Source organism: Puntigrus tetrazona, chromosome 2, assembly GCF_018831695.1.
Source record: "Puntigrus tetrazona isolate hp1 chromosome 2, ASM1883169v1, whole genome shotgun sequence".
In the NCBI taxonomy this organism is placed as follows: Eukaryota; Metazoa; Chordata; class Actinopteri; order Cypriniformes; family Cyprinidae; genus Puntigrus; species Puntigrus tetrazona.
The window spans coordinates 20,429,349-20,439,993 of NC_056700.1; the positions used below are offsets into that span (position 1 = coordinate 20,429,349).

The following is a 10,645-nucleotide window of genomic DNA, read 5'->3' on the forward strand; positions in this document are numbered from 1 at the left end:
ACTTTTTTTTGACCAAAAAACACACACACCATCTGTATTTTTGCCTAAAAGCAGGATAAATCCACTCGTTTTCTGGGAATATACACATTATAATTTGAGTTCTTGTAGTTTTAAGCTTTAATATTTTGTTGTTGAATGTATTGTTAAACGAGTAAAAACAATTATGATTAAGGTTTTTGAAAATGAATTAATATCCATTGCTGGTCATTGCTGGCATACAAAATATACGTGTGTGTGTGTGTGTGTACTATGTATATTTATTATGTATATATAAATGCACACACATATACATGTATATATGTAAGCAAAATATGTATGAATATCAATATATACATTTAGGTCTCTAAAATTGACTATAATTTAAAAGATTTAGACATACACTCTGAAAACAAATCTGTTTTTCGAGTACACTGCTATTTTTAGGAGTTATTTAATTATAAAACTGAAAACAAGAAAATACTAATTTTGAACTTATTTTTGTATTTTCTGACTTTTTAAGAAGTGCGGTACAAGAAAACAATTACAAACAAATACAGAAATAGCCAAAAACACAATTGCACAAAGCTGAAGCGTTTTGCCAGAGCATGATCCTCTTCAGGGGAAAAGATTAATGTGTGTACGAGCAGTTGTCTGGTTAAATTAGTGCTCTTACACTGGCCTCTTCCACGGTCAGTATTTCACTTTTCCCTAAGTGACACCCACAAAGACCAAAAAATAAAACGCTTTAGGCCACTGGGTTTAGAGTCCGTAACATTTTAGCTTTGTGATTTCAAAACACAAAAATAAAATGAAGCCTACTCTCTTGTAAGGGTTGCAACAATGACCCTTACTGTAATTGTAATCCCTGTACTTCTTATAAGCGTTTGTAAAGTGAGTCCTCTGGCACTTTCATGCTACAGAGATCAATAATATGCTCGATATCAAGTTGCAAAATAACATTGCCTGCTTTTATTCAACGCTCTTAAGCTATCCTTGTTGATTATGAGTAAATGTACCAGTTATTTGAAAACCAGGTGACGGATGTATTTGGATGCAAATTTATATTGCTTAATTTTTTCAACTCCAGGGTAACTTGATCTGCACCTCCTTATAGTCCTCTCTGGCTGCATGCCAGAGGTCATCTGTAGTGTCACCTGCTTCTACATAAGTTACCCAGTCCGGAGATAGAGCAGGTTAATGTTTAATGTCCGCTCACTGGTCAGGGATGACGTCTCAGCTTTCACAAGACACACTTTCTTAGCATGCTAATTACATTTTGTACAGCACTGGGTCAGTTTAGAGCTGCCAAAGAGAAACGGATTGTTTTAAAGCAATGCATTGTTTGTTTGAAGTAGCTTCAGACTGCTAAATCAGAGTAATTAATGTTACAGAGAAACTTGATATGGGACATCTTACTGTAAAACTATGCCACAGAAACGAGAGCGGCTTTCCAGAAGTTTCATTTGTTGGAGGTGGCCATGGAAACCATGTACATACACACAGTTTAGTTCTCAAATATATAATATATATTCCATTTCTTTTCCACTTTTTAAATTATTGTTGTTATTAATATTAATATTTGCTATGAAATTGGGAGATATTCTCTACTTTATTCCATTCACATATATATAAGATATGACGTATTTTCACCACATGCATACTTAAATGCATTAATTCATGCTTTTAATAAATTTAATAGTTTATATTTCGAAGGGCTAAAAACTTTCAAAAGTGTGATTTCCAGGACTAGTAAACTTTTAATTATTGTACAATTTCTAAAATAAATAACATTAAAAGGCCATTGGGAAAAAATTATATTATATGCTTTTCTATAGCTAAAAAGTACTCTATAAATACGAATGCGGTATTTTTAATATTTTAGAATATTTCATCACAAACCGACGACAGGAAGTACAGAACATCTCTCAGTATGTACATTCGAGGCAGCTATTAATATACAATCGCGCAATAAAGCGCTCCCGCGATATAAACATCGGTCATTTCAAATAGCCGTCGGCTGTCTATTTCACATTATGTAATTAGTTCATTAGCTGCCGTTTACAGACAAGCCGCCAAGATGTAACTGTAGTTGTCCTTTGTAGTCGGTGATGGATGTTTGGAAATCTGTAATGCGTAAAGATATTGAGATGGACGTTCTTGTAGCTTGGACAAGGATAAGGTTTCTTGCGCTTGTAAGAGTCATTTATAATTCAGGCCTCAGTTGTATCTCTCCAGTGTGTCTAAACTGAAACCTCAACCTTTCTTGGACCTCCTCGAGCGCTCCTGCTGCCGATTTCGCTGTCAGCTCTTTAAGCTCGCCAGAAAATATCCGCGGCATGGGGGAAGTGTTGAGGCGGCGCCCCATCATCGCTGGCAGGGAAAGAGGTGAGTTTGCGACCGCTCGTTTCAGTGGATTCGTTTGTGCAAATGATTGTGTCGAAAGAACTGTTCAGCAAAGTGAGGAGATCTGACGATTTATTTTAGCGCAGGGCTCTGTAAGTAGTTCAAACACACGCTGCATGCTCCCATTTGGCTCTCGAGACCGGATTGGCAGTTTGATGAAAGAAACTGTCAGTTAGGTCTTTTATTGCAACACCTGCTTGTATCTTTCTGAGAAGAGAACGTCTTTTGTCTGTTCTTTTCTTGTTTTGGCTAAAGCTTTGAAAAAAAGAAATTGTATGACATTTAACTATGTGGCAAAATTCATACGATTTCAAATGAAAGTTTACAGCCAAGTTTCTCCTGGATTTTTGAAATGTGCGCAGCACGTGCGACCTTTTATGATTCACATGAATCACATTCCATAGTTTTATTTTAGATTTAATAAAAAAGGAAATGACTCTGAAGAACATAGTTAGCAGATGTATACCTTATATTGACTAAGAAGAGTAATCAACCTAAGCAGACATGTTCTCACCTGTTATCCATTACAATCCCATGTTATTTTAGTATATGTTATTCTAGTTTTATTAATATTTAAATTTTCACGTATTTTACATATTTATTACATTTATTATATTTTTGGATTTCACTTTTATATTTTCATTTTTAGTCATTTTGTCAATTTTATTCATTTTTGATTTATTACAATGTAATTTATTTTATCATTGCTACTTAATTGAAAAGGCAACATTTCTCATTTTTTCTGAAAGAATTTTTAAAATCTCAAATTAATATTTTATTTTATTTAAGCTGTATTTCAAAGGCGGTTTAATAGTTTTTTTTTACAACTTTTTTGTTTAAAATTATTCTGTTTATTTTATTTCATTTTTAGTTTTCATTTATTTTCAGTCACTTTAATGCCAACTAACTAAAGTTATTTAGCAGTATTTGTATAATTGCATTAACTTTATTCTTATTCATTTATTTTGTCTGTATATATATGTACGTGTCTGTGGCTGTTTAATTCCTTTCATTTAAATGAAATCAAATTCTCAGCAAGTCATTTTAGCTCTTCCAATATTGTATTGACTAATAATTTTCTATTCATTACCCAACACAGTTTCCGTAATAAATTCTAACAGGCTCTGTGTTTCTACACACTCTGTGTTTTTGTTTATGCCGACAGGGCCCGGGCCGGGAAGGTATGGTCTTCCGCCCACTATCGGTTACATCAACCATGATTACACCAAACCCAGCAGCCCGGCCTATTCCTTCCACAGCCGCATGAGCAGCAACAGTGAGTGACACCACATGAAATCAAACACTTCTCACACTGACAGAAGACATGATCCACTCAACTAATGCTGGGTTTGATCATCTCAGAATGCTTTTAACAAACATGTTCATGGATATATATCAACACAGCACTCACATGAACTGATAATTTCATAGACTAATAAGTGTCTATTATGCAGTACTGAAATATTAGGTGGATTATCGCACACACACACACTCAAATACTTACACGCCTAATTAGTGACATGTAACGCCTGCTTCCTCGTAAAAGGAACAGAGAACACCCAGTCTGATCAAAGTATTCATACAAAAATCCCAGCACATCTGGAGTTTATATCACAAACAACAGCATGCAATATAATGATTAATGTTATTTCCCTGTCATATTAAGCTAATAAAATCCACATGCTTGATTTTGATCCATATGTTTGATTTTAATTAACTTTAAACAGCATTTCTCGAACTCAAACAGTAGAGCATGATACTAGATACGATATGGTTGGAGACTCGACAGCAAGCAATGCATGAAAATATCCATCACTTTAGAAAAAATGATACAAAACATGAAAACAAAAAACGTACACTTTTGTACGTTCAAAGCGTGCATAATAATACTTTAAAGGTACATATCATTATTCTGAGAGTTATGTTGTGTCTACCAAATGTAATTCACTAAATTCTGCTGTGTTTTTCTCATAATGTTGTTTTCGAATAGTGGTGTCTGTGGATTCCAGTCCGGGACCGCAATATCACGTAGATGCCAAAATGACACGATTTGGAAGAGACGGTACCCCGTCGTACTCCATGCTGGGCAGGAAGAAGAAGACAGGTGGGTTTTCATCCGACGCTAGAGTTTTCATACAATGTGCATAAAGTTAGCCTTTAATGGCACACGCAACGCGCTTTACTTCTGAATTGTTGCATATTCATGAATAAAACAGGATAGTCAATAGAGTGCATCCCATTCATTTCATTCCTAGAGGTATTAATAAATGTCATACCTATTATGAGGCACAAGGCTGTTGATTAATACTATATGCTTTTGTTTTTTTTTAACTTCATGTTTAACACCCGATTCCTTGCGGAGGAAGCTGCATTATTCCTCAAAGAAATTTGAAACGCGCAAATTGCACCATACTCCTCTACAGCCTATTTTTATATAAATAAGCAACATCTTCAAAATAGGCAGCTTTTATTTTCATTTTGTCTTTTGCTGTGCTGCATCATGATATAGTAGTTCTTTCCCTCAGTAAAGCCGTTATGTACACAGACTTGTTTTTTTTGTCAAATATTCAAATATGTTTGTGACGTTAAGGTCGCTGGAAAAAAGGTGGGTTGGGCTTGAATGTTGTCCATCTGGGATATATGTAATGAAAATGGGCATTGCCAGAACGTAACGGTTCGCTGAGAGAAAATTGGTAATGTCATCTGAAAAAACAGTTTAGTTTTTCTTTTTGGAATGACACGCACATGCACTTTTTGGATGAATCATGCACAGTACGAATGGTGATGTGCATTCAGAAAGTAAATAGCATCATTTTATGTCATATTCACTTTACGTTTTAAGAAGGGATGCGTAATCATATGAAGCTGAGGTTGCTTATTCTCTGTTTTTGATCAGCTGATACGTTCCAGACTCCTGGACCCGGAGCCTACAGTCCTGAAAAAGCTCCACCTTTGAACCTTCACCACAAACCTCCGTCTTACACCATGGCCTTCCGCACGCGCTACCGCAGCGTGGACCCCGTCCCGGCCCCCAACCGCTACACCTTACCCAACCTCTTCGGCTCTCACGTTCCCCACAAACCCGCCAGCGCCAGCTTCACCATATCAGCTCGCAGGAAAGCGGGCGGCCCATCGGAGGACCTGTCTTTGACCCCGGGACCTGGCCGATACAACAGCACAGAGCCGAGCGTTTATCTGAACAGACAGCCTTCTTTCTCCCTGCAAAGCCGCTGTAATATTCCCACCGATGCCTCTCGGAAGCCTGGTCCAGGAACGCACAGCCCAGAGAAGGTGATAGCACACCTGCCCCGTGCACCGTCTTTCTCCATGGGTGTCCGTCACTCGGAGTTCGTAACACCGCTGATTGTTGATGTATTAGACTGAAGGCTCTCATGCACTGCTTTGTGGGTAGCTAGAAGGATTCGGCTGTAAGTCATTACGTTAAGGGAAAAATAAAGTTTTAGGAAGAGTCCCGGTATTCATTACCTGTCATCTGGTTTTGTGTAAAGACATTTTTCAGTTTCATTTACATAGGTTATTTTTAAAAATATACCCATAAAATAAAGTTTTTTTGTATGAATTTTTTCTTTAGTAGTTTTCTGAATGCGTTTATAACAAACTTAAATGAAAATTAGAAATGTTGACTTGGCAACTAGCTAACTAAATAAGACTGGTCACGGTTAACAGAAATAAATACTGTTTAAGCTGAATTACGAAGCTTAAAAATAAATTAAATCTAAATAGAAAAATAACAAATACTAATAAACTAATAAATAAAACTAATATTAAATGATAACATTAATCAAATAAAATTAAAATAAATAAAAATAGAAATATTACAATTAACAGCTTTAAACTTAAATGAAAATTAGAAATGCTGGAAAATAACAAAAATATGTTGAAGCACTAAAATAGCATAAAAGAATAATGGATTAAAAAAACCTGACTACTATGTCATCAAAAAAACAGTATACCGCTTTTAAAACATTTTAATACATTTTTCTGTACAGCTTTATTACTTTATTACATAGTTTTTTTTTTCTTGTGCTTAATAAAATAAATAAAATGTGTGATTTTATTGTTTCACAAACCAGCTTAAATCAGCTAGATAATATTTCTTAACATGCTTACAGGATTTGTGATTACATGCAAGCGGAGCCATGCTGAGTGTTTATTATTATTTTTAATTAACAAGATTCTGCACACTGAGCTCGCATATTGGTTGTCATTGCCTTTATAAACAAAATGATACCTTTAGTGACTTAATTCTGACGTATTTGGTAAATGCAGCGTAATGTAATGATTCACCACATCAGTTGATAGGTACAGTGGCACTTATTGGTTCACTCCAATCGCTGCTCTGTCCGTCATCCAGAGAGTCCTTTGCAGATATTTGGATGTAGTAAGTCCTTCCCGTCACCAGACCACGCAAAACCATTTTATTAGACTCATAAGGGCCCAGCTAGAAAACAATGTTAAAGTATTAAAAGCCCATCATATTATCCTTCCTCTAGCATAAGGTGACTGCATTCTGTTTGGTGCCTTTAGTCGAAGTACATTACAGCTATGTTGTTGCTTTTAACATCGCTGAACATGGTTTACACAGGAAACTCACAGTTCTAGCTGTCTCAGGTTTGCCCCAGTGGAATTTCACCGTGTATTTAAGGAGAAAGTTGACGGGATCCGGCCAAGTGGGTGGTGGACCCCACTGAACAGACAGCTTCCTGCCTGGCATTACCATCACGCTCACATTCACCGGAGGATCGGGTTTCACTGCACACCGACCAAGGACAAGAATTTAAACAATCAGTTTGAGCTCATGCCATATGCATCAAAATGTAAACATTGATAAAAACCTTGAAAATACCGGAAGAGCAGCTGTTTCGTGTTAATATGCATTATATGATTAGGTTTTGTTACAATTTTGCAACATCTTTAAAAAATTTAAATAAATACAAACCAGTGGAATAAATTGGTAGAAGGGAACTGTGAGAAACTCACCTATCTGCTCAAAAATAATTGGCCATATGCTTGTCGCGCTACCCAGAGCATTAACAGCTGTAATGTTGAAGAGAGTTGGTTCACTTGCAAAGATCTCCAGTTCCTCTAACACACAATGCCTGTCTCTTTCTCCCCATTTCTGGCATGGACGGGGACTTGACAGTGGGTCTAAAGAGCTACTAAATTAAAATTGAGAAGAAACCTCAGCTAAAATTCTGAACAATTCTAATTATCAAATGGGCAAAATATGGTGACTTACTCAAATTGCTGTAAATTGATAATCCAAACCCATTTATTGGAAACTATGTCTGATTCATGAACAAATCATTCTTTTGAACTGGATCTTTTTAGTGAATCAATGTGGGTCACAAAACCAGTTGGAATGACACACCTATGATTCAGAAGCTATTGCAGATTCTTGGAATATAGAGCACAAGCCGTATTTACTGATATTTTTATGGTGCTTTCACATCAAACTATTACTTATACGTACCATTAAAAGGCTATCATTTATAATTCAAATTGTATAATTCAATTGTTTTGTAATATACCGTATAATCTTAAAAACAAAGATGTTTTTTACAATGATGCCACAGAAGAACAGCTCTTGGTTAATGCAAAGAACATTTAAGTGAACATTTTTTTCTTTTTAATAATGACATTTAAACATTTTAACAATGTAAAGTACCTTTTTACCACTATAAAGAACATGTTGTGCAATAGGAAATGGAAACTTGGATAAAATGCAGGTTCTTCAGTGGACCATTAATATCTATAATATATTTAAAACTATATTTTTAATAGATACCTGTATGTAGCAAAATAATGTGTTGGAAGTATTGGTTCTGGAGTCAGTGTCCAAGAGCATATTGCTCTTTTAGGGTAACTTGGAGACCAACAATACACATCCGGAAGAGAAGGGGCATCTAAATAGAGCAAACATTACACAAGATGAACTATGTCTCATAGGAAAGTAGTGAGATGTTTTACCAGACTGACACGTACGGCATATGCAGCATTAAATAAAGGAAGACGTGCATAAACCTACATCCCAGGTGCAGAGATACTGTTTGTATCAGATCACCATTCGGTTGGTGGCAGGTGTAGATGCCTTGGTCCTTCAAGCTGCTGTTCTCTATGGAGAGAACAGGACTCGAGACAAGCACCGAACTGTTGAATCTCCACTCCACCCCTTTTTTTTCTCCGTCAGAGCATGGTATCTTCACAGATGAACCCACTGCTACAAACAGGTCTATTGAGGGAGGTGAGGAGGAAAAGAGACAGGCTTGGACAGATCCAACATGCTGTGTGTGTGTGTGTGTGTATGTAAGAGTTTATGTGTGTGCATGAGAGAGTAAGAGTCTGTTTTCCGAACAAATAAAGCTTACCTCGAGTCTCTGGCAGTAAGGTTGTTGCGTCTTGGCTAAAAACTCCACTTGTTATGGCTAGTGCTCCAAAAACATACATCAAGCACATTTTTGGTGACAAGAAGGTAGCTTTTACAATAGAAGAAGTTAAGTATGTGTGTAGTCACACGCAGATTTAGAGTTTCAAGCTGTTCTGTGGAATTTTGTTAATCATTAGTTGGTAAATCTATTTGCAAAAGAAGGCAGGCTTTGGGCACCAGTGTGGAAATAAATACAAAAATGCATGTATTTGCATATAAAAATCAATGAAACATTAGGACATAAAATAATGAAAATGGAATATGCTACTAAAACGCTTTTTATTAGTATTTAACAGTTAAATTTTAAATCATGTACAAATTAAAATTATTACACAATTAAAATTATTACAAATTATTAATAATATAGATCTCAACAACAACAACAAAATCAGACTTGAAAACGAAATGTAAAATTGTTTTGTTTAATAAATCTATATTAAAGGAATAGCTAGCCAAAATTGACTTAAAATTAACTCACAAATAAGTTTGTTTCTTTATCAGAACAGTTTTGTAGCATTCTCAAGCACTTTCTGAATGAATGCCGTCAGAATGGGAGTCCAGCCAGCTGATAAATGTGATAATAATGCAATAACGATTTTTTCCAGTAAAAACATCCATGCCTTGTTGTTTTTTCACATCGAAATCCACAAACATATTTACTTAGTTCTGTTTTTCTTTGTTAACTGGGCTTGTACTCATATTCCTCTCCTGATTAAGACTTTTTCACTAGAGAAAGGGCAGTACGTTTTGAGCAAATGTTGATTTTCGGGTGAAGTATTTCTTTAAAATAATGTTTACTATATTACTACCGGGTCAGTGCACAACCACTTATTAGTGGTAAGTATTACAATGACACTTTCCTCAAACAATTAACGCGTCAACACATAAACCCTGTTTGTAAAACAGAAACAAGGCACACTTGTGGTAAATAAAAGAGATACAATCCATGAAGGTATCAGTACAGAATCCCAAGCGATTCAGTGACGATAGCATTCAGCCATTCAATCACCAGATTCATACCTCAAAGTGCATCCTAGCAAAGTGAGTTACATAGTCCCTTATAATTTATAAAATATTTGATCTAGCCCATCAATTATAATTTAAACTGAGAAAAAAAAAACCACTCACAGTTTACATAGTGTAGGATTCAGTGAGCGGTTTTCGGCTACCATGTGGACTGTGATATAATGAGGTTAGAATCCTTCTGTAAACAGCACAATGCGCTTGTTTATTGAGTGTGTGGGACTGTTCTCGTTCTTCCATGTATTTTCACAATCCTGAGTGAAGACTTAATTCACATAAGCCTTGAAAGTGCAACAACTTTAAATGAAAACATGTTTTGCATTTGAGCTCTTTGGCTGACGCTGAGAATTAAAGGAGACTGAGATTAACATCAATGAGAAGCGAGGACTCAAGTACACTGACAGATGGTATTAGCCATTTCGTAATGTTTAAGGGATTCATAAGGAGAACAGAATGGAGCTGTTTTTGATGCATCTTATTATAATGTTATGCTGTTAAAGAGTTAGACCTGCTCTATGTATGCAATCATATCTTTAAGAGATTAACATTTCAGAAAATTTCAGACTAAATGGTAGAACTTGTTTGAAATTTACAAACTAGTTCACACTGCTTCAAAAGACCAAACCTATCAAAAGTTCATTTCACTTTCATGCCTCAAGGCTTAATTTAGTTTTTTGTTAGGTTTAGTTAAATAATCATCTTTCAGGTAGCTGGCTACTTAAACTTGCTTAGGAACAAAAGCAGAAGCAATTACTTACACAACTTTACAATAAATAGTAGAGTAGACCAAAT

The 10,645-nt window shown here is 35.6% G+C and overlaps 2 protein-coding genes across 3 annotated transcripts; one reads left to right on the forward strand and one right to left on the reverse strand.

The window, feature by feature from the left end:
* Positions 1–4,120: 4,120 nt before the first annotated feature.
* Positions 4,121–6,074, forward strand: odf3l2a (outer dense fiber of sperm tails 3-like 2a). The gene is made up of 2 exons (XM_043220868.1): positions 4,121–4,486; positions 5,279–6,074. Exons 1-2 carry the CDS (start codon positions 4,423–4,425, stop codon positions 5,764–5,766), a joined length of 552 nt encoding a protein of 183 aa, XP_043076803.1. The 5' UTR covers positions 4,121–4,422; the 3' UTR covers positions 5,767–6,074.
* Positions 6,075–6,546: 472 nt separating this feature from the next.
* On the reverse strand, positions 6,547–9,167 carry ebi3 (Epstein-Barr virus induced 3). 2 transcript variants are annotated; one of them, XM_043220858.1, is made up of 6 exons: positions 8,772–9,167; positions 8,432–8,635; positions 8,192–8,309; positions 7,384–7,559; positions 6,998–7,155; positions 6,547–6,844 (listed from the first exon to the last, which is right to left on the reverse strand). In XM_043220858.1, exons 1-6 carry the CDS (start codon positions 8,857–8,859, stop codon positions 6,695–6,697), a joined length of 894 nt encoding a protein of 297 aa, XP_043076793.1. In that variant the 5' UTR covers positions 8,860–9,167; the 3' UTR covers positions 6,547–6,694. The 2 variants fall into 2 exon arrangements, with proteins under 2 accessions (XP_043076793.1, XP_043076781.1); XM_043220846.1 differs by having other exon boundaries at positions 7,384–7,562; positions 8,772–9,160.
* Between the last annotated feature and the right edge of the window lie 1,478 nt (positions 9,168–10,645).